Genomic DNA, 24,392 nt, shown 5'->3' on the forward strand with positions numbered 1-24,392 from the left:
TCTACTTTCAGTTGAGGGAAACAACTTTAAGTCAGAGGTTATGAAGATGTGACCGACAAACTGAATATAAAACCGCAATTTGCAAGTCCCCATCATCTTGACTGTAACTGATTGTGACAGCAAGGCTCAATAGAAAAATAAAATTAATGCTTGCAATGTACATTGATCATGCCCACACCAATTGGGACGTTTCATTGCGATTTGTAGTTGTAGCATACAATACAGCTTTGCAGGAGTCAACTTGACTCAACCCTTTTGAAGCATTGTTTGGGCGCCCCTAAAAATTCCCGGTTGAAGTCGGTATGATAGAACATGACAAAATCAAACATAAAGAAGCCCGACATTGGGCCTCTTATTAACAAGATGCTCTATCATTTCTAAGGCAAAATGCAGCAACACACTTGAAGAAGGCTCAATCTAAGTAGCATAGTATGTACAACAAGAAACATTGTCAAGTAAAATTTTGAGCAGGTGACCTCGCAATGGTGCACTATCTAGTGCACAAAAAAGGACTTGTTGCCAAATTTATGGCACAATGGATTGGACCTTACAAAGTTATCAAATAGATTGCCAAACCACATATGCCCTTCAGCGCTGCAAACCAGATCGACACAAAACACATACAACTGCTCACATTGCCCGTATCAAGTCGTATCACTCACGAGAGGTACTTTTTTGACAGGGGAACGCGAAGCAACTGCCACGTTGGATGGTCAAGTCAACCGCCAAGTGGCGAGAGTGCCGAGGAGCCATTGAAGGCTATTGTACAAACTTGATAAAATGATATCTAATGGATGAACAAGACAGAGCTGTTTGGGAGCGCTTTCGTGATGTTTGTGTGGTTCCATTTGTCTTTGTACTTCTTTGCTTTAGATATTCACGATCGTTATTAGGATATCACAAACAAAAAAAGCACCTTTAGGTGTATGCGTCTAACATTATGAGACATGGCTCAATGAGAGCTAAACTTGCCCCTAGGCTAGGCTAAGGGCACATGTAGTGAAGACCACGAGAGAGTAGAGATTGTAGAATCGATAGATATACTTAAACGTCCGAAACGGGATGTTTGATAAATGTACAGTAGTAACAAGAGCAAGCAAAGCAAAGTACGCCCGTCATGACAACACCACAGCGCCCGTCAAGGTCGTAACCAACACCGCAAGCCCAGGGTTTCCAAGTCGTTCAGCAGGCCGATCAAAGATCTATTTGACGAATCTAAGGTAGGTGTGTCAAGTCGGGCGCGGGAGAGCTTCAATCGCGAGGGGGGGGGGCGGGGGGAGAGAGCGCGTATTTTGAGCCCACTGTTTATCGCAAAGGAATTATGGGCTTTCTCTTTTCTGCTGTATCCCGAGAGCGACAAATTCCTTTTGAGATCGCATTCTGGAAGCGTGAGGGAGACCTTGTTCCGTGTTTTGATCTCGCCCGAATTAACGGGCCTTTTAACAGGTGAGCGCACAATGGGTTCCCACGAACAGAGTAGTAGAACAGGCGCATCGGATGCGCTTTCTGAATCTGGCGTCGATGGAGAAGGAGAATATGAGAGCGACAGCGAAGGAACTTCTGCCCTGGCTCTGCGTCGCCGCGAGGCCAGCGACGACGAGGAGGATGATGTCAGTGGGAGAAGGACATTCGATCGTGGATTTTTGGGCGAAGATGAAAGGGCACGGCCTCCTTTTTCAGATGACGAGGTAGAAGATGAGGGTGCTCCACCTGCTGACGAGGAAGAAGAGGAGTATGAGGATGCCATGGAATCCACTGTTCTTCCCTCTAGGAGAAACAGGAGGAACGAAGACGAGGATGATGAAGAGGTTTCCAAGCATCATGGAGAAAGCTTGGAAAATGCAGCAGGGAAAGTACACGGTGGGGCTGGAATTCAGGGATCTATTAGTGCAGGCAACAAAGATGGGATCGCAGATGACAAGAAGGATGCAGAGCCCTTTGTGGTCCCCACAGCTGGGGCATTTTACATGCACGATGACAGATTTCGTGATAATGGCGGAGCTCGTCCAAGGTACTTATCTCCCCCTTGATGCAAGCTTCTGATTAGTTTTCCTTTAACTTCTCTCTCTCTCTCTCTCTCTCTCTCTCATCATGTGGCATATAAACATATAGTTCTACATACATCTAAAACATTTACATACATGCACATGTACGTATTGATGTATGTTTGTATCCATTCAGCTTGCTATCTTGAACACGTGCACACTTGCACAGAGAGAGAGAATAACAAGTATAGAGAGTATGTCTGCTTTTCCTATGCATACTCACATGTAGGAGCAGAAGGTGCTCATCTGCAGAAGGACAACACATGATGATTTGCAACATAGAGGTATTTGCCTTTGTTGCTTTGGCACCTGAACGACTGCTTGAGTGCAATTCCGCCAGTCCAAATCTGTGGGTTGCCTTCACTGGCTCCAATGGTCGGACAAAACCCGGCTAGACGCTATTGGAATGCCTGGAAGTTATTGTTTGCGAGGTGCATACTTCCTTGGATGGTTGCTGAAACTACTGTCTTCCCTCTACAGTGGTGCAGCACTGCCAGACAGCCTGTGATCTGCTGCTAGCCTGTCATTACTGCATTCCAATGCGGCCACTGCCTGTGAATCTGATTGGTTCTTGACAATGCTGGGTTTGGCCTCTTTAAAAGCCTTATAGACATCTGCCATTTTGCCGAAACAATATCCTGTCCACCCTCAATACAAATTATTTGAATTTTTGTCCGAGTGGTGATCAGTGGTTCAAACTATATCGAAATATCTTATGCAGGTGCAGAAGCCTTAACAGCTAAAAAGCACTTTTTTTCAATCGTGTGTTTTTCAATCTAGAAATTTGGACTTTAGAACAACAAAATCCTGAATCTGTACGATTGGATATATTCTAGTCTTACAAAGGTGAAATATCTTACGTGGGGGTGAATCTGTACGATTGGATATATTCTAGTCTTACAAAGGTGAAATATCTTACATGGGTGGAGAAGCCCCAAGAGCTATTTTTTTTTTCGATCATGTGTTTTTCAGTGTAGAAATTGGGACTTCAGAACAACAAAAATCTGAATTTGTACAATTGGATATATTGTAGTCTTACAAAGGTATATAATCTTGTCCACCTTATGTCGTCGTTAACATGTCTCATGGATATTGTTGCATAGCTCTATCTCAGAGATGTCACAAGCATAGCCAGTGATGAAGCAGCCATGAGAAGAGAAGCAGCTTATGGGCTGTCACAGGGCTGCCACTCTAGGGGAAAGTAGTCTAGGGTTGTGTTGGCAAGGGAAGACCATGGGATGGCCAATAGGTTGTCCAAACAGCTTGCAGTAAGGAGGAAGCCTTTATAGGCGCTGGACAGGGGCAGTTGGCCAGTCCAGGGGATGGCCCATGGGCTTCAACCAACTCTTTGATTGTGAATGGGGCCTCCAAGTGGCTCATCATGGTATCTAAAGCGACGAGGAACGAGCTGTAGGGCAAAACCATTGACACAACATGTGCAATGATCTGATTTTAAGGCTTTATTAGTTAGCACTCGTTATACAAATAATAACATAAGAATTCTTAATAATCTAAGATGCCTTAGAAACAAGCATCTTAAATCTTCCATTACTATTAGTCCTACTCATACCACACATGTAGTTTATGATGTCTATAACATACACTTGTTTTCAAGAACATGCTAAGGAAGGTAGAAAAGTTCATAGGAAGAGTTCCTTGGTTGAGAATTTGAAACCCTTTTATGTGGAAATGGCAAAATCTGGTTTTGAATCTTTTGCTTTCCTATTGAGCATATAGAGGGCCATTATAATAATACCAAGGATTTTTACAATGTTGCTCAACCTCGTGTATTGTTTTGGTTGAGAACTTCACACACAAGAGGTTGGAAGGAAAATCAACCCGTCTAAGAATAACAGAACCTCTAAAAAGAATCCTATAATGCGGAGAACTCATACAAAGCCCTCTAACATTCTTCTTTCATATGCCTACCCTCATATGGAAACCAAAAGTTATGTTGCAGGATTGTCCTAGCTCTCTTGCAATCTCACATGCTGATTGTGATTTGCTTCCCACGCCTCCTCTTCCTTCCTCAACTCCAAGACTTTTTGCTTTTGGAGACTACACAAAACAAGAAGTATTCTTTACCTAGATAGACTAGTGTCACTGGTCTTTTTTGAATAAAAGTTTTGGAAAAATATAATGTCAAAGTTTTTTTCAAACTTCTATACACCTTGGAACACTTCTCTTTTGAGGATCTGGATCTAAATAAGCTCCATCATATCCAACTTAAAACTTAGTTGGATCACTTATTAAAACTAAAAGCTTCTTTTCCAAGCAAAAGAACTATATCGGAATAAGTAACTCTTGATTTCTATTTTTACTTCTTCTCTTGACATGGTAGGCTTGAACCCTCACTTTAATGCCTTTAGAGGTAATGGATTCTCGTCCTCATTATGTTAGAAGAATTTTGGAAGCATCCAATAGTAGCTTGGAAGTATGTAAAAACTTTAGGACAAAAGGCTTTCAACTATGGAGAGATAGGTACAAGGTGTTTAGAAAACAAAGTCATCTATCCTTAGAGAACCTTATTGTTGTAAAGTAAAAGACTCCAAAGCCTTGTTGATGCCGATTTAGGACATGTAGTCACAACTGATAGCTCAATTTTGCTTTCTAGTAACTTAAGAGACCTTTTCATGAAAGGCACGAAATTTCGATTGTCCTCTCCAAAAGAGTCTTATCTTCTAAAATCCATTGAAAATGGAATCTCAAAGTTTGCTTTTCAAATAGAAGAAAGTTTAGGAGTTCAAAGTATTTTATCTGAATGGAAAGGGAAAATTTTGAAGAAAGGTGCTTTGAAACTAGAAGAAGTCTCTTCAGGCAAAGCAAAGTAATTATCTTTCTGAAAAAGATGAAACTTCTTTGAAAATTCCATAGGAAATTTGTCATATCTTATGTGGGTAAATGCTCCAATAATTTTGTTTTATTAAAAAGTTTTTCTTAGAATGTTTTTTGAGAGGAGTGAACTCGCTGTCAAAAGTTATACCCCTGCCTCAGTTTCTCAAAAGGATCCAGAGTTTTTGTAAGTCTTCAGGGTTTGTTTGCAATCCAAGTATCCCTTTTCTTGTACTGCTTGGAAGTTTCACGAAATTCCAAAAAAGCCAAGATTTATTGTAGCTGCTTGTAAGACTACTTTGACAGATGTCTCTAAATGGCTAATCTACTGCTTCAAAGCCATGTTGCGTAGTGTCCATGAACTTTGAAGGGACTTATTAAAAGGAGGCACATGATCCTTCACAATTAAAAATGACTCCATAGGAGTGATTCCTATTGTTAAAATTTTAAATTCCTCTCAAAGCATTCAAGACAAAGAGTCTCCTATTCTCCTTCAAACCTACGGTTGTACTCGCTTTATACAAAGATCGAGTTGGAAGATCTGAAATTTAGAATTGAAAAGCTAGTGGCTGAAGTTCTTAAGCTGAGATTTGACAAAGATAGATGCAAAGTGCTAAAAGTTGAGAAAACAGCTTAATGTTTTGACGTTATTTAACCAACATCATGATTGATTCTAAAAAGATACACAAAGGTCGTGAGTGTTGAAGATGTTTGCTCTTGGAGAGATTTTCTTTTAGATAATCTTTACATCACAATAGGAGGTTCTTTGTTTCAACAAATTATAGGAATCCCTATGGGCATTAATTGTGCTGTCATTTTAGCAAACTTTTATCTCTTGACTTATGAATTTGAGTTTATGCAATGTCTTATCTCTATTAGTACTTGCCCTATCATTTTACATAAGCTTAGCCTAGTTAGGCGTTTTATAGATGCTATATTTGTACCAAATGTTTCTGACTTTATGTTTTAAGATTTCTATCAAACCATGCCTTTCTTCTGCGTTTTTCTGTTGTCATGGCATGGTAGGCGACTAGTCTTGTTTCTGTATGCTTCTCCAACTAATAGAGTCTTTCTTTCAAGGATTCATGGTCTCCCATGCATTCCTATACTGCTATGCGTAGACTTGGTATTACAAATTCTAGTGGGACCATAGCTTCAAGGCCGTATACCAATTAAAAAGGTGTGTTCCCTGTATTGACCTTGAATGTGGTTTTGTATGCCCAATTAGAACGCTGTGGTTCTACTACCTTGGTGAGGATAATGCATATTATTTTGTTGGTGGATTCGACCCGTCCATTCCCTTGAAGGTAGTAGGGTGTGCTTTTTCTATGGATTACCATGAAGCCAGACAAGAGTTCTTGGATTACCTCATTGGCAAAATGTGTGCCTCTATCTGACACAATTTCAATGGAACATTTGAATCGGGCGATCACATTTTCGTATAAGAATCTTGCTGTGCTTCTGGCATCTGCCTTTCTGACTGCTTTAGCTTCAGCCCATTTTGTAAAGTAATCAGTGGCTACAATGATGTAGTGTGCCTATGTTTCTTTTGCTGCTGGATGTATGGGCCCACATAGTCAATCTCCGATTTTTCAAATGGTTTGTGTGCAACAACTGTTGTTAGGGAATTGAAGTCTTTGTGTTGTGGTTTAGTAGTCCGTTGGCATACATCACAGCCTTTTACATATTCATAGGCATCTGCCCACAATGTTGGCCACTAGTAGTCTACGAGGAGAACTTTTCTTGCTGCGGCTTTCCCTTGGAAGTGTCCTCTTGCAACGCCTTCATGAACTTCACTCAAGATTTGCACGATCTCATGAGGCATCACACACCTTCTTAATATTTGGTCCTTGCCCATCTTGTACAGTTGTCCTACAATGAGTTGATAGGGTGCAGCCTTTAGAATTAATTTTCTTGCATCTATTGCTTTCCTTTCAGGGGGTGGTCTTCTTGCCATCAAGTACCCAATGATATCTCCACACCACTCTGGAACAACATCTATTTGAAATAGTATGGCATGTGGTAAGTCGTCTTCTACTCCAGTGGCTTCTTCTCCCGACTTGACATGAGACATGTGATCGGCAATGTAGTGTTGGGCACCTTTGCGGGCCACTATTTTGAAGTTGAATTCTTGAAGCAACAGGAGCCATCTGGTTATTCTTCCTGTTGTACACGGACGGTTCACAAGATAAACGTGGGTGACCATGAACTGGCATTTTGTTGGATTTAGGGAGATGGCATACTCCTTGCATTTGATTAGTACTACTACAATACATTTGAAGTGGTCTTTTTTGTTTGAATGGATGCATAAATCATCCAACAACACCTGTAAAAGCTTATTCAGAAATGACTTGAAAGCTATGAACATGACTTGCTGGAATGTGGCTGGGGCATTACAAAGGCCGAATGGCATGACTCTATATGCAAAAATACCCCATTCTGTAGCAAATGCTGTTTCTGATTCGTCTTTAGGAGCAATTTGCACTTGGTTATAGCCACTGAAGCCATCCAAGAAGCTATATATTTCGGAGCTTGCCACCTTTTTCAACACTGTTTCTGTTAAGGGTAGGGGATAGTGATCCCTAATTGTGGCGGCATTCACATTTTTTAAGTTTACGCATATTTTGAGCTTCTTGTTGCGTTTAGGCATAATGACGATGGATGAAACCCAATCAGTGTGCTCTATCTCGTAGATGAATCCGGCATCTAGGAGTTTTTCCAACTCGTCATAAACCATGGTGCCATATTTAGGATTTGTGCGATAAGGTCCACATACCTTAGGGTGAGCACCTTCCCTTATAGGTATCGTGTGTACTGCCATGTTTGGTGAAATTCCTTTCATCTCTTTGTATGACCATGCTAGGTAGTCACGGTATTCCATTAGGAGTGCTTTGAGTTTGGTTTCATCTTCTTGTCGAAGTTGTTTCCCAATGAAAACCAGTTTTTCTTCCTCCCCTTCAAGGGCGAGGTTTATTGTGTGTGTTTTTGCCAGTCCCTCATAGATTAGAGTTTCTCCAATGCTATCGGTTTCTTGAACTTCAGATTCTCTTAGTGGTTTTGGCATTGCTATAGGCGCACTGCCACTTGTGTAATTCTTGAAGTATTTCGGCACTTCTCAAAGATCGGCCTCTGATGGTGTTGAACTAGCCTGACATGTGCCATGTGTACTGGGTGGCATAGTTTCATTTACCAATTTGTTAGGCTCTTTTTGACTTTCTTGTTGTGAAGTCTCCTGATCGAGCTTCATCCACACATGTGGCTTATATTTCCGAAACTTCTTACGTCGGGAACTGTGGGGTAACTTTTCCACTGGTAAGGTGTTCCCAAGTAAGGGTTCATTTGCTATGCATACTCCATCCAGTCCCTCAAGGGACCATTCAAGAGGTGGTGGTTCTGATTTTGAGGGAGGTGGCTTTGCAAGGTATAATTCGACGATCCTTGTTTGAACTCGTTCGAATTCATTGAAGTGTTCGGCCTTGGCTTTTCTGCGATTTCCTCCTTCAACTTTCTTGCGAGATCTTCTACTGTTAGTCAACTTTGGAGGTTCAATTTTTGGGAGCTCGACTGCCATTAGGGCATGTAGAATGGCTAAGTCATTATCAAATACTTGATCTTTAATTTCAACATTCTCAGCCTCTGTTTTAAGGTCCCGAGGAAAATCTGAGTCCTCATCGGTATGGGTACCTTCTTGAGATTCATTATTCCACTCGAGGTCAGCCATAAATAATGGCATCTTTAGATCGATTGGTTCTTCATGTGCGAGTGGAGGATGTACCTGTAGTGCCTTAGCATCTATCTATGAGAAGATGGGGTCTAATGAATGGCAGTTGTCGATGGTTGCCAATGTCTATATCTAGTTATTGACATTGCTTTGTGAATCGCCCGCTATGGCATGCTGTTGCAAGGGAGCGGAGCTGATTTGCTTGAGATTGTCGTTGAAGATGTGTCATCCAATGCTCTAGGCACAATTGGTTTTATAGCTCCTATTCCCACAGTCACCCTAAGTGCGGTGTCGCGATTCTGGATTGTCGGTCTATCAGTTCCCTAGTCATCGAGGATTGATGCTTCGTGTATCCAAGGACGTCCTAGTGAGATTTGATAGGATTTTTTGGGGAGATCTAAGATTGTGAATTGAAGGGAAAAGCAGACTCCTACGATCTTTGTGGACACGCCATTTACTATTCCCAAGGGTTTAGCCCGTGAATTATCGGCAAGGTGTATGTTGAAATTAGCCTTTTGCATTGGTGGGAGACCCATTCTTCGTAGAGCTCCTTTGATAGGACATTTACACCTGCTCCACCATCCACTATGGCTTGGACTTCATTATATGCCTTGTGGATCAAAGGCACAGTAATGTTGCATATGTCATCTCTCTCACCCATCCGCATAGGGATATCTTTAAGGTCGTTCATAGGTGGAGGGGGATTTGTGAGTTCAATCCATCCTTGGAAACTCTCCCAGAGATTGGGACAATTTTGTAGGAGGATTCTGATGGGAATTGACACAGCGCAACTCAGGATGCTAGAGAGTGCGGCTCCTTCAAGTTGACGTGGCGGTACATTATGTTGTGGAGTCTGTTGTTGGAACAGAGGCTTGAGTACAGTATCAATACTTTGTGGGGCCAAGTCATGGATTGGGTCTTGAGCTTGTTTCTCAGCGTCAAATTGAGCTTGTTTCTCAGCTTCAAATTGAGCTTGTTCCTTTTGTACCCATTGTTGAAGTGCCTCAAAATGAGCCTTCTCCACCTCTGCATTTGGGTGTGGAGCTTCTTTTATTTGAGGCTCGGGAGTTGATGTGGATGAGCTCAGCTGCTCATTGCTTGGCGGAGGTGGAGGCACTTGCGCTTTCTTTTTAAGAAGTTGCTTTGGTTGGATTGGAATGTTAGGGTCCTTGGTGGCCTCTTTCTGTTGGTGTGTAATTACATTTACAGGTTGCGATATTACACTTGCCAAACCTAGGCTTTGATGGTCCACCCCAATGATGCCGATTGGGACATAAGGCTTATTTTTTGTTTGTTGTGGGACCTTATTTTTCATGGGACAATCCATACAGGCATGTCCTATGCCACAATCTCTGTAGAGTGGTTGGAAAGTAGTGGGGCTACCACGATGAGGGCACTTTGCAATCCGATGATTTTCTCCACAACCGTAGCACTTGATTGGTGCTCGATATGTGTTGGGACGTACTTGATTTGCATAAACTGGTATTAGACCCTCTGCATGCACAATGAATTGCAGTCCATTGAGAAAAATCAGACTTGGGATGTTGTGGATTTGCCACCAGGTAAGCATGCCATTTGTACCAAGTGGGTTTTTAAGGTGAAAAGGACAGATGGGTCCATTGACAGGTACAAGGCAAGGCTGGTTGCCAAAGGCTATGCACAGAAGAAGGGCATAGATTATAAGGAGACTTTTGCTCCTACACCGGATGACCACCATATGGTCAGGTATTGCCATGGCTGTAAATTTTGTTTAGAATGTCCATCAGTTGGACATAACAACAGCTTTCCTTAATGGGGACTTGCAGGAAGAGGTTTATGTCAAACAACCTCCTGGCTTTGAACTTTTTGGCAATGCACTTCAGGTTTGCAAGCTTAACAAACCTTTATATGGGCTGAAACAAGCCCCACGTGCATGGTATGCCAAGATTGATGCATTCCTGGCAAGTAAGGGGTTATGTAATAGTTGAAAGAATTGGGGGAGAGAGAGAGCAAGAGAGTGAGCTGAGAGCTGAAAGCTTGAAAGCTTAGTTGCAATAGAAGAGTGTAAGAGTACAACTGAAAGAGTGAGAGATAAGGTTTTGTCCTAGTGACAAAACCTTAGTAGTCACTAACCATAGTTAGTGAACTAACTGCGGTTAGGGGGAAAAACATCTTAAAGAGGGAAAAGTGACCCTAACTAGCTTATTAAATTACATTGTTGCAGGCTCCTCCTCATCGAGAAGAGTGCCTGCACTATGCTGATTCAACTGAATTAGCACCTTCCATGTGCCTTGCTGCACTGCGAGTCCTGCCAGGTAATGGAGCATCAATCTTACTCTCCCTGAGAGTTTGTAACAGCCAGTTTGGGACTGTTTTTGCTGCATGTATGTCTGCAATTTCTTGTTGAACTGCCTGTTCCACTGCCTGTGGAGGTGGCAAGACATCTTGTGGCTGAACTGAAGCATCGGAAGGTGGCTGTAAATTCTGATATGCATCAGAAATATCAGCAGGGGAACCCAAGGCAATGGGTAGCAACCCCTCAAAAACATTCTCTGGAGAAGAAGGCATATGAAATTCAGCCTTGGTGTGAGCTGAATTTTCTGCAAATATCACATCTCTACTGACAATGATCTTGCGTGTAACAAGATTGTAGAGACAGTACCCCTTGCTTTCTGCACTGTACCCAACAAATATGCACTTAATTGCCTTATCTGACAACTTATGCCGAAATTCAACTGGCACATGAACATATGCAAGGCATCCAAAGACCCGGAAATGATCCAGTGAAGGCTTTCTCCCATTCCAAACCTCATAGGGAGTTTTTGTTTTCAAAGCCTTAGTGGGAGCCCGATTTAAGATGTAGTTGGCACACATCAGACCTTCAAACTAGAATTTGTGAGGCATGTGTTTGCTTTTCAGCATACATCTGTCCATCTCCATAAGAGTTCTATTTTTCCTCTCAGCTTTGCCATTTTGCTGAGGGGTCAGCCTCACTGCGAGCTGATGCACAATACCCTTGCCTTTTAGAAAAGCATCAAAATCTGCAGACAAGTATTCTCCACCTCTATCTGTGCGCAATGTCTGTATCTTGAGTCCAGTTTCATTTTCAACTATGGCTGAAAAGTGTTTAAACACCATGAACACTTTTGATTTGCGCTTCAGCCCAAAGACCCAAGTGAAATTGGAGTAAATCATCAATAAAAGTAACAAAGTAGAGATGACCACCCAATGATGGAGTCCTCATGGGACCACAGACATCACTGTGTATAAGCTGTAATTTGTGGACAGCTTTAACTGAACCATCCTTTTTGAAGGGGAATCTATGCATCTTGCCTAAAATGCACCCTTCACAGGCATGTGGAGGAGGTATCTCAAGAGGTGGCAATGCATCAACCATAGAGTGCTTCTGAAGTGTCATTAAGCTGTTGTAATGCATGTGGCACATATAGGGCATGCCATAATTCTGCATTCTGCATGGCAGTAGTAGGAGTAGAAACTGCAAGAGCATGGGCTGCTCTTTTCTCAAAAAGATCAAGCTGAAAAAGCCCACGCAGCAGAGTACCAGATAATCTCAAGGCATAATCATTTTCCCTGTCTCGGACAGCACATTTGTCATCCTCAAAGATGACCTGAAATCCAGCCCTGTTAAGAGTGGACACTGAAAGGAAATTCTTGGTGATACCAGGCACATGTAAGACATCTGAAAGTCTAAAAATTGAGCCATTAATGGCAGTAAGCTCAGCTTCTCCTGTGCCACGTACTGAATATGACGAGTTGTTGGCACAAGTGACTTTCTTACCAACGGGAGGAGGATGCAAGGAAGTAAAGAGACACTCTTTAGAAGTGATATGCTTGGATGCACCGCTGTCAAAATACCAAGTATTCAGTGTTTCATTGACACTGAAAGCAGATGCATCCGTAGAAGAGTCATAACTGCAATTAAAAAAGGCATATGTATCATCATTACAGGTGGCTGTACTATCCCGAGCATCTGGAGCAGCCAGCCTAGAATCTGAAATGCAAGATAAAAAGGCATAATCCTGTCCAACAAAGTTGGCTGCAGCATCCCCACGGTCAGATGCATGAGGAGCTGAATCTGAAACAGCCATACCGGAACTGTTTTTCTTCTCTTTTGCAAGCCTTTTCCTGCATTCTGCAATGTGATGACCCGGCTTTTTGCAGTAATGACAAAAACCCTTCTTCTTGGGCTTACTTGCATCATTTTTAGCCTTTTGTGAAGGCTGTCCTGACCCACTAGAAGGCTGATTTACTGTTCTCTTTTTTCCAGCATTCTGCAATGTGATGACCTGGCTTTTTGCAGTAATGACAAAAACCCTTCTTCTTGGGCTTACTTGCATCATTTTTAGCCTTTTGTGAAGGCTGTTCTGACCCACTGGAAGGCTGATTTACTGATGTCTTTGCCTGTCCCTTTGTTTTTGACTTGAACTTTGAGAGCATAGCTTGTTCACCTGCACGTGAAGCCAAGTTTTCCTTTGTCTGCTCTTCCTGAAGCAGAAGTCCTATCAACTCATGAAAAGTGAGAGGATTTGCACCCCCCCTCAATGATAAGTTCAGCGAGGTATGAAAGCTGAGATAAGACTCAGGAAGAGAATTCAGAGTGGTGGTAATCATCTCTGAATGAGGAATAATCTCATCTATGTTCAATAATTGCTCTCTGAGATCCTGTAGCTTTGTGAGGTGGACTGACATGGAGTCACCCTCTTCCATATGTGTATTACTTAACTCTCTTTTCAAGAAAGATACCCTTGCATCATTCCGGGCTGCATACATGCTTTCTAAGATATCCCACACTGCCTTCGAGGTCTTACACGACCGGATATGCGGAATGATAAATCTTTTCACTGAAAGAGAGATGCATGACAAAGCTAAGGCATCCCGTGAATCCCATCTCTTCTGCTCTGGAGTAGTGCCTATAGCTGCACCAACAACTTGTTCTGTAGCTACACCCTGTGCATGACCTCTTCCACCTCCTTGCTGAGGAGGGTTATTAACCTGTTGGTCGGATCTCACCCCCATTCACATAATCCCATAAATTGCGAGAAATTAGAATATTGTGTACCATAAAACTCCAGAGGGAGTAGTTGGTACCATCCAACTTGTCTTCTTGTGAAAGACGACCGAACTGGGAATCATTCTGATTTTGCTAGGCCATATCTGAGAAAGAGATTTTAGCAGATACAAGACTGAATTCCCTTACTGGGAATGAAATGCACAACTCCCAAAAAACACAGCCAAGCAGTGGCTGTAAATGCAAACTTAGATTTCTGCACTTGCACTGTCAGAAATCTGTCCAAGCATCAAAAAACTCTCCAGAATCTGTCAAAAGTGCTGCAAAACACTTCAAGAAAGGCAATATGAACTGAAATCTCCAAAATTGCTCTCCCAACACAAAAGCCCCAAAATAGGCCCGAAATGGCAACCAGAAAGGGGCAAATTGATCAAAAGCCCCGAATGTTGCAAGAATTGCGCTCTATCTGCAAAAGCCCCAAATTTCACTGCGAAATTGCAGTGTAATCACAAAATCCCCAAATTTCTTCAAGAAATTATATTGCAGAATTGAAAGCCCCAAATTTCGAGCTTGAAATTATCTGTAAAGTCGCAAATTTTGTTTGCAAGATTGCAAGCAGAACCAAAAAGCCCCAAATTTCTAAAGCAGATTCTGCAACTTGATTGCAATGTCTGCAACAAACAAGATGCCCTAAATGTAACTCCCAAAAACTGAGCCAAACAATGGCTGTCTGCAAAATGTGCCTGCCAAAGATCACCTGCAAGGAATAGCCAAACAATGGCTGTCTGCAAAATGTGCCTGCCAAAGATCACCTGCAAGGAACAACTTGTGCGCAAGTACAACCTATACGGCCAGGTACGATTGATGTACGGATTGCAGGTACGACTGGTACGTACGTTGATGACGCAAGTAAGGCTGCAGGTGTGAGTAGGTACAGCACGTACGGCAGGTACGTGTTGGCACATTAGGTACAATACGGGCAAACAGATCTGCGGATCAGGTACGCACGGCGACAAGCTGTACATCCGTACGGTCGCGAAGTACGACGAGATTGCAAGTACGGCACTAACGCAAAAAGGTACGGTGACGTACGGATGACGATGCAGCATGTATGATTGGTACGTACGGTCGTCAGCGTAGGTACGTGCTGGAGTAGCAGGTCCGGACGAGTGACGCAAGTGCAGTGCGGGACTGTACGTAAACAGTCCGTACAGATTGTACGGACGATCTGTACGGACGGCGATGGAGATGAAGCAAAAGCTTGTGGGCTGGTGATGGAGGCGAATATGCAGCAGAAGGTGAAGGGAGCAAGGAGCACGGAGCTCTTGAACCTGGCTCTGATACCAAATGAAAGAATTGGGGGAGAGAGAGAGCAAGAGAGTGAGCTGAGAGTTGAAAGCTTGAAAGCTTAGTTGCAATAGAAGAGTGTAAGAGTACAACTGAAAGAGTGAGAGATAAGGTTTTGTCCTAGTGACAAAATCTTAGTAGTCACTAACCATAGTTAGTGAACTAACTGCGGTTAGGGAAAAAAACCTCTTACAGAGGGAAAAGTGTCCCTAACTAGCTTATTAAATTGCATTGGTCACTGCTGAATTATATCTATAATTCTAACAATAGTCCCACGGAAAGCACCCTCTACATCAAGAAGGATGGTCATTATTTATGTAGATGACATGCTGCTCACAGGGTGAAATGAGGATATAATTGTAAAATTTAAAGCTGAATTTGACATGACAGATTTGGGCATGTTAAATTTTTATTTGGGGATCCAATTTATACAAGACAAGCGTGGCATCGTTATGTCTCAATCTAAGTATGTGCAGAAGCTCTTGGATAGGTTCAACATGCATGATTGCAAGCCTATAGCTACTCCCATGGAGACGGGGCTGAAGCTTACTATGTATGATGCAGGTGAATCAGTGGATGTCACACTTTACAGCCAGGCTGTTGGATGCCTCATCTACTTGTGCAAAACATGGCCCGATATTCAAGATGCAGTATGTCAGGTGAGCAGATATATGCACAGCCCAAAGACAACACATTGGTAGGCTGTAAAACGCATCTTCCGTTTTTTGCAAGGCATAAAGTCTTATGGCTTAATGTTTCTGAGGGGGGGGTGACTGTAGATGCATGCTCACAGTGATTCAGATTGGGCTGGAGACTATGATATGAGGCAGTCTGCTAGTGATAATTGTTTCTTTTTGGGCAAAGCTTGCATTTCTTTGCTGAGCAAGAAGCAATCTATAGTGGCTACTTTCTCATGTGAAGTTGAGTACAGGGCAGCTTTCACAGCGACAGTTGAAGGTGTTTGGCTGCGACGCTTGTTCGCTGATCTTCGTCTCTTATTGGAGGGTCCTTCTCCAATTCTCATTGATAGTCAGAGTGCTATAGCAGTGGCAAAGAATCCTGTGTTTGATGCTCGCACGAAGCACATTGAGGTTCATTATCATTATGTCTGAGAGAAGTTGCATGCAGGGGAGATTAGTACGATCTATGTGTCAACACATGACAATGTTGCATACATCTTCACCAAAGCACTTCCACGTGAGAAGTTAGAGGCATTTCGTAGTATCCTAAACTTATCTCCTTTTGGTGATTAATTTTAACACCACATTGGCACTGCAGGGGGGTGTTAGAATTATTATCATATTCTAGGCAGTGGTCAATGTAATGTAATAAGTGGGTTAGGGGCACTTTCCCCTCTTAGAGGTTTTTCCCCGTAACCATAGTCTAATCCCTAACTACGGTTAGTGGATAAGATAGGGTTTTGTTAACAAAACCCCTCACTTCTCTTTTGTACTCACTTCATTTCAGTCCACTATTCAGAAGACCTACGTTTAGCTCTCACTTTTGCTCACTCTTGCTCTTTTTGTTCTCTCACTTGTCAATAGTAGGGAAGAGGGCCCAATGTAGCAAAGCTCCACCCATGTGATCTCCCACATGCAGGAAGGAGCTTCTCCTTCACTACAATTGTATCCATCCATTTGCCGCAGTTGTAATTAGCCTTTTGGTTTAGTAATAAGGTTATGGAGTTGGACAGGATGGGAGAAGAAGAGTTGTTGCTTGGGAAGATGGTGAATCAGGGAAGAGGGATGGGAAAGCTTTGCGGACATTTGGACGAAGTTGGACTTAGGAGGTGGGTGAGTGACGAATCAAGGGATTGAGAGGTTTGAGGATCTGGGGGAATCATGCTGCTTCATTCTTTCTTTTTGGGAGGGAGCTGTCCCCACCTTGGTCAAAGGGAGGTTGTGCCATAGGCTCTCTACTTGGGTACAGTTTTCTAGGTGCATAGGATGGCGCGTGCAAGGATTTGGCTTCTTCTGGGGATCCATGTTCTGCTAGCATATATGTAGCAAAGAATGCCAAGAGGGCTTGACTGCTAGCCTTGCCCTGCAAGGCAGCTGATGGGTTGGAGTTATCTTCAGAGGGGGCTTGCAAGTTGGTGGTGTGTCTTTGGAGGCTTATGGGAATGAGGCTCTTTGTTGCCATTTGTCGTACAGGTGTCTCCTTTGAACTTTCGCAAAGTGACATCCTAGCACCCTCGTACAACTGTGTTGATTGCAACTCTTGCATATTGGCCTCAGACTCGGACATCACGGAGTTAGCACAACTCCTAGGATGTAGAGGGATTGGCCATTTGGCTAAGGATTACCCTCGTTTGGTGAGCTGTAGGGGTTCAACTAATGAGTTAGAAGAGTGTCAGTCCTATAGATGACGATGCCGCCAAAATTCAATTCACAGTATTGCTGTTTGGAGGAGTGGAGACATAGTGGAGACATCAACTTTAGGAAGCTAGCAGCGGGACAAGACCTCTTACATCTAATTGGGCATGAGATGGATGAAACTTTTATGGCTGATCAGTATGTGTGCCAGTAGTATGACCTAGTACAACATGTTCAATGAAGCATTATATCAAGCAAATTTCAAGGATATCTCTTTTGTTAAACGTGACGATGACAAATGAAGGGTGGGCAAGTTTATTCATGGTTTACAGCCAGCAATTTCTGCTGATGTGATGGCATCTAGACCCAAAACCTTGGATGAAGTCATGCAGTTGGCAAAGTTGTTTGAGCCCAAGTATAATATAAGGAGAGATCCATCGGTGATGGGAATTTGAAAAAATCAGCAACTTTGGACCATGCAATGAAGTGGCCTAATGGTGAACAGAAGTCTTAAATTTCTTCAAGACCCCTTCAACCAGCTTCTGTGGTTCTAGATAAAATCATCCCTAGGTACCTCGCTATTAAAGCTTCAAGATCTAGTAATGTTGGGATATATTCTAAGGCAGATGAAGGAGGTAATGAAAAGACAACAAGGTGATGCATGAGCAATTTTACCAATCTCTCATAGATGAGAGGAGAAGGAAAGGTCTTTGCTTTAGATGTTGAGAAAGTGGGGTGTGGATCACAATAAAGTATGCAAGGGCAAATCAACTCATGGAAAATTAAGTATGAGAGTGGAAATTTCGGAGTCTGATGATGAATCTTCTTCTGTGGAAACTTCAGAGGAATTCCATGATTGTGATCAAGATGTCCAAGGAAACAATGAGGTGTATGCTTAGGAACTTTGTGTCAATCTTGCTGGCATCAACCATTGTGAATTGAGAGCTTTGAATGGCTCATCTATTATTTCATACACATGATCTACCTACAGCAGTGGGTAAGCATGACTTATAAAATTTGGAAAGTTCTTTTGACTGTTGTGACCCATGTAGAGGTAATGATGCTGCTAGGTATGAGGAGTTAATATGGAATACTCAGCCAGAGTTATGTAAGATATCTCCATATGTTTTTAATGCAGTAGGCAGTTCTTCTACATGTCATACTGGGCTGTGATTGGCTTCGGTTGTTGGGAAACTTTACTAAAAATTTATAGAGTATGACAATGACTTCCAATGATGAGGGCAGGAAAGTGCATTTAATGGGTATTCAATCTCAGAAGTTGCGGTTAGTAAACTAGGAGGCTTCTATGCTTTAAACTGGAGTCTGGTGATGTCAAAAAATTAAAAAAGGGCCTTAAGGCTGAAGACTTTGATATGCTAGGGTTGTCAGCCAAACAAATTAGGAGGCTTCTCAAGAAAGATGTGAGTGTTAATATGCTTTAATGTGGCGGCTGGTGACGTCGAGATCAAGTAAGGGATTTAAGGCTGAAGACTTTTATATGCTAGGGTTGCTACAACAATATCAAAATGATTTTCCGGAACCCCCTCATGGTCTCGCACCGAAGGGGGAAGTTGATCAAGGCATCTACTTGGAAGAAGGTTCAGAGCCCATCAAAAAGGCTCCAGACAGGTTATCAAGGGCAGAAAATGAAGTGGTCACCAAGCAGATCCAAGAGCTGTTGGACAGGTTTTATGATTCATAGCCAATCTCCATTTGCTTCTCTTGTACTGTTGTCCAAAAGGAAGGACGGCAATTAGGAACAGGGAGATCTATGAAAAACAGCTTACAATGTTTGGGGGAATACGTTGGAAGGTGGTCATTGCAATTGTTCCAAGTACTCCCAATATTGCAACACTTGAATCTGCTCGTCTCATTTTTTAATTCTCTCTCTCCGATGTGGATATGTCAATTGTTTGACCATGGGAAAGTTGAAAGAGGGTCTTGTTATTTTTCACATGACCTGTCATGTTTCATCTGTTTATTTTCAGCAATCTCACAACTTTTTCATATATCAAAAAGCATGGATGTGTTTGTATGGGAGATTTTTCACTGTGAGAGAACAGTGGTGAGAATCTTCTTGGATTTTCCTTTGCTTTAATATTGTGCTTCATCTGTTTTGCGGGAGTGTTGTTTTTTGGATGTGTATATAGGTATCGTGCTAAAAACATTTTGAACATGCTTCAATCAACACATTTTGAACATGCTTCAATCAACCTATGTACTGGCAAAAGTGTAGTTGCTATGTGCGAAATTTGTTGTACTGAAGCTTATTACTAAGACAATAAAAGGTTTGTTTCTGTGCTGAAATGCCAGGCGTAGTGCTGGTGGAAGGAAGCTGTGGGAGGCTAAGGATGAAAAACCCTGGGTACACGACAGATTCGAAGAACTTAATCTGCATGAAGAAAGTCACCATGGACAGGTTGACTTTATAACGATATAGAATAAAGAATGTTTGACATATTTGCTAAATACTTGACCGAGGGCATGTTCTAGAAGTTTTTGGATATAGATAATATTATGCGTTTTTTATTACGAATGAACGTGCTGGTTTATAAAAACATGGATTTTGATGCCCTTACATTCCTGACCTTGAACTTTTTGGTTGCTTCCAAACATGTAAATTTGGAAGGTGCAACTTGCTTCCATTGTGAAGGGAGAAGGGAGAATTTAGAACCTGAATCCATCAAATTGGTTAAGATATGATGGTGAGGAGTAGAGACATTGGCATAGTTTTTCTTATGTGTCTGTGTGTGCGAGAGAGAGAGAGAGAGAGAGAGAGAGAGATCTTTAGAGGCCTCTTAGGTGGGAAATGTGGAGAGACTATATAAGTCCCCATCCACCCCTATTTGTACACTTTTGATGTGACATCTAATCCTATCTACTCTCCCACCTCCTTCTTGCTACCTGCTCCCTATGCTCTCTCACCTTCTCTCGTCCCTACTCTCTCTCTCTCTCTCTCTCTCTCTTTACCCCTCATCCTTCTCTCTCTCCTCCCCGTTTCCCTCTCTTCTCCCCCATCTCTCTCTCCCTTTTGCTATTCTATCCCCCTTCCTCTAAATCTGCCCTACCCCTTTTCTACATTAGTATCAGAGCTCCAACTCTGGCACCTTGGCTTCCCCTTTCACCCTTCATTTACGAAAATTATGCCAACAACTCAATGCAACTATCTCTACATCGAAGCTATTCGTTAGCAAGCTCTGCGCCAATGGGGCAATTGCAGCTGCAAAGACCTCTATGCTTGCGGGAGAGGGCCTTTCCACCAGCAGCAGGAGCAGCAGCAGGGCTACCTTTGGGCCTATAGTCAGGAGGAGAAAGAAGTACCTTGTGCTGCAGACCTAGCTCACAAGAGGCTGCCCACCTCGGCTGTACCCAAGCAGTAAGGTGGAGAGGATCATTCTGGAGAGAAAGTCTAAAGATGCTCGAGGTGGAGCACGCGGGCTCGAGTCTAGAGATAATTGGCAGATAGGAGAAGGACCTTGTGGTAAGATCAGAGGACCACACCATTGGTGGGACTTTGGATCTATCTCTCTTGTATTGTGTCCATAGCTTTGGACGGAAATAGATTATTTTGGTGGTTTCTTTATCTGGTTGGTTCATTGTCTATTGATGAGTTTGCACATCTATCCTATGCACATAAGTTTAAGAGGTTTGTGATTCCACACCCCACACCACACTGTGTGAGTTCCTAGGTGATTCTATCAGTCTTTTGCTATGCGTACCCTCTCTGTTGGTCGATTTCCAACAGCCTTGGCACTCCCGACGTGCCAGTCCATCTTCACTTGCGACGGCTGCTCATCACCTGCAATATTTTCACCCGGATCACACATGTAACAGGCTTGTTGACCCTCCAAGCTCCGCATCTCCCTCACCCGCGACACCGTGAGCCACCATCCACGCTCGCGCGTCGCCTCACCAGTGTTGGCTAGGGCAAGCAAAATGGAAGCTAAAAAATGAGTGGAGAAGGAGAAAAACGAGGCTGTAATGAAAATGCTTGGAGGCTCAAGAGGGAGCCAATATGATAAAACCCTAGGGCTAAATGCCCTTATTGGACTACGTGTCCTATGTGGTACATGTGCTAACTGTACCAACTAATCTAAGTGACTATAACTAGGCCTAGAAGGCCTACCAAGGAATGAGTTGCACCTATGGATAGCCCATAGAATGGCCTACAGACCCCCCTCCATGGTATGGGCTGAAGTATCTTGGACATGGCTCAAGATACCTGAATATCTAATGTCATGGTTGCACATGTTCATGTTGTAGGGATATAGCAACCTATAATTGTATATATTACAAAAAATCAAGTCACAAAAGGTACTAAGTTTAAAGCTTGCCGAAAAACTTCAAACTTAGGTCGAGGTAGAGCCTTCGTAAAAAGATCTGCAAAGTTGTCTTCAGTGGGAACATAAGACAATTGAAACCTGCTGATAATCTCTCTCTGACATAGTGATAGCGAGCCTCAATATGCTTTGTGCGAGCATGGAAAACGAGATTCTGTGCAACAGCCAAAGCACTTTGACTATCAGTGAAGATGACGGTAGGAGTAGTCTGACACGCATAAAGATCTGCAAGTAACCTCCGGAGCCAAATAGACTCCATTGTAGCTGTAAAAGCTGCTCTGTACTCAGCTTCACGGCTAAAAGTAGCAACTATACTCTGCTTCTTGCTGAACCAAGAAATGCATGAAGTACCAAGCATGAAACAGTGGCCACTGGGTGCCCAACAGCCAGCCCAATCATTGTCACTGAATTCATGCATAACAAGTGAAGAATCAGCCTGATAAAGATAGCCCAAATGCTGAGTGCCTTTTAGATACTTGAAGACATGCTTCATGGCATGCCAATGGTTCGTAGAGGGACTGTGCATATATCTGCTCAACTGTGAGACAACATATTGAAGATCAGGTCACGTATGGCATAAGTAAATCAAACAACCTCTTCCTGCAAATGTGTAGGCGATTCTACGGGCTATCCATAGGTGCCACTTATTCCTTGGTATGTGCCGCCTTGTAGGTCTAGTTACTGTCAGTTAGGATTGTTGGTACAGTTAGTTCATGTACCGCCTAGTTTAGTTAGGACACTTAGTCCAGTGAGGGCATTTAGCCCTGGGGTTTTGTCATATTGTCTCCCTCTTGAGCCTCTATTCATTGTAGCAGAATTTTCAATACATCAACTCGTTTTTGGCTTTCAACCACATTTCTGAGCTTCCATTGATTGCCATAGCCAACAATGGTATTAGACCAGGTCAAGGATCCACACCACTTCCATTTCCAGCTTCCCCAAGCTGTTGGTGACCTGTTCCATCCTCATTTCGGCTCATTTTCTTGCTGGTCGGCACATTTCCCAAGACATTGGTGCTTGCTGCAGCTACCCGAGGCAGTTTTCAGCCCTTCCATCGCCGGAAAATCTTCTCCAAGGTATATATATGTTAGAATTATTATTATATATTTGACGTATTTTAGTAAGCACTGGGTTTGCCCAAGAGACTCCGCGGGTCTTTAGAAACCCAGTATAGCTACTTATGCTTGGGCACTGATGATGACATAAGTGTTGCTTTGCTTGCTAAGTATGTCTTCCTTTTGTTTTTCTTAAAAGTTTTTGTTTACCTCTTTTTTCTTCTCTTTCATATTCTCTTTTATTTTTCTTTTCTGTGTAGATTTTTGATCTTTAGAACAACAAAAAATCTAAATTTGTTTGATTGGACTTATTCTAGTCTTACAAAGGTATATATAGAATTATTATTATATTCTAGGTAGTGGCCAATGTATTGTAATAAGTAGGTTAGGGGCATTTTTCCCTCTTTGAGGTTTTTCCCCCTAACCACAGTCCAATCCCTAACTACGGTTAGTGGATATGATGAGGGTTTTGTCACTTAGACAAAACCCCTCACTCTCACTTGTACTTCAGTTCTTCTATTCAGTTATTCAGCTCACACTCTTGCTCTCTACTCTCCCTTTCTCTCACATTTGGTATCAGAGTAGGTTCTTCCTGCTTGTCCTCTTGCCTCCATCCTGCTCCAGTTCGTGACCTCCAGCAGCCATTCCGTACAGTCCGTATGACTGCACGGATTCTGTACCTCTGCTCGTACATCCGTACGGTTCTACACAGTCCCATCACCATTCCGTACTTGCATGTCAGATCCGTACACCTGCAGCTCTTGCACGCATTCCGTACTGTTAGCGCCATCGTCCATACAAATGTATGGATTTTGCGTGTCTAGCGCTGTCATCCGTACTACTGTCAGAGCGTCGTACCTTACATTCCGTACTTGTCAGAGTGCCGTACAACCAGCTCCGCATTTCGAACTGTGCCATCCGTATATGCTGCTTCAGCGACATCTTGCACGTGCGAAGTGCCGTACAGCTTTCGTCGTCTGCATCGTGGCGACAACTGTTTTCGTAGAAGTGCAGATTTGTGGTATTTTTTGTACGTTCACCGTACATTGTATTGGTTCTGGTTGGCTGCATCATTCTGTACATTTGTAGGATCTTGTCCTCTCGAAGTCACATTTTGCTTTGAGCCATTGTTTGGCTATAGATTCAAGCAAGGTTTTTTGTGGAGCAGGTGAAATTTTGGGGCTTTTGCAGGAGATTTGGAATTTGGGTGAAATTTGGGGCTTCTAGTGAACTTGCCATAATTTCACTCAATTTCAGCTCAAAGATTGGGGCTTTTGGTTTTGCACTGCAATTTCAGGCATTTTTGGTGCTTTCAGTTAATTTGTCCTGTTCTGGATGCAATTTCCCTGAAGAAATTGGGGCTTTTGGCATTTAGATGCAATTTGGCAGTTGAAAGACCATTACGGACATTTGCAAGCAGTTTTCGACTCAGTGTGAGTCAAATTGCTGACTTTTGCCATTTTTTGCAGATATTCTTTGTAGATTTTTGGGCATTTGCAGAGCATTGTGGTGCATTTCAAGCCTTTGATAGGCTTTGACAATAATTGCACCGTGGGCAGAATTTTTGGGCAAACTCTGGTTGTGCATTTTACATCCTAGGAAGGGATTTTACTTGTCTAGTTTGCTGCGTTTTTTTTTTTGGGGAGTTTTTCTGGCAGAAATGGCTCAGAACAACCCCACTGAGGTGTTTGTAGTCCTCACACAGGAGGATAAGTTACTCCTTGTGGAG

General features: G+C 42.7%; 1 protein-coding gene across 1 annotated transcript in view; it reads left to right on the forward strand.

The window, feature by feature from the left end:
* The first annotated feature begins 1,052 nt into the window (after positions 1-1,052).
* The window catches only part of LOC147892276 (CASC3/Barentsz eIF4AIII binding protein), a 72,281-nt gene continuing 48,941 nt past the window's right edge, over positions 1,053-24,392 (forward strand). The window contains exons 1-3 of the mRNA XM_087388035.1: positions 1,053-1,220; positions 1,447-2,011; positions 19,582-19,687. Of these exons, the coding sequence (XP_087244161.1) occupies positions 1,458-2,011; positions 19,582-19,687 (660 nt within the window). The 5' untranslated portion in view covers positions 1,053-1,220; positions 1,447-1,457. The remainder of the gene's footprint in view (positions 1,221-1,446; positions 2,012-19,581; positions 19,688-24,392) is intronic.

Source organism: Dipteris shenzhenensis, chromosome 17 (genome assembly GCF_047967505.1).
Source record: "Dipteris shenzhenensis isolate YYH24624 ecotype China chromosome 17, Dip_SZ_1.0, whole genome shotgun sequence".
Classification (NCBI taxonomy): domain Eukaryota; kingdom Viridiplantae; phylum Streptophyta; class Polypodiopsida; order Gleicheniales; family Dipteridaceae; genus Dipteris; species Dipteris shenzhenensis.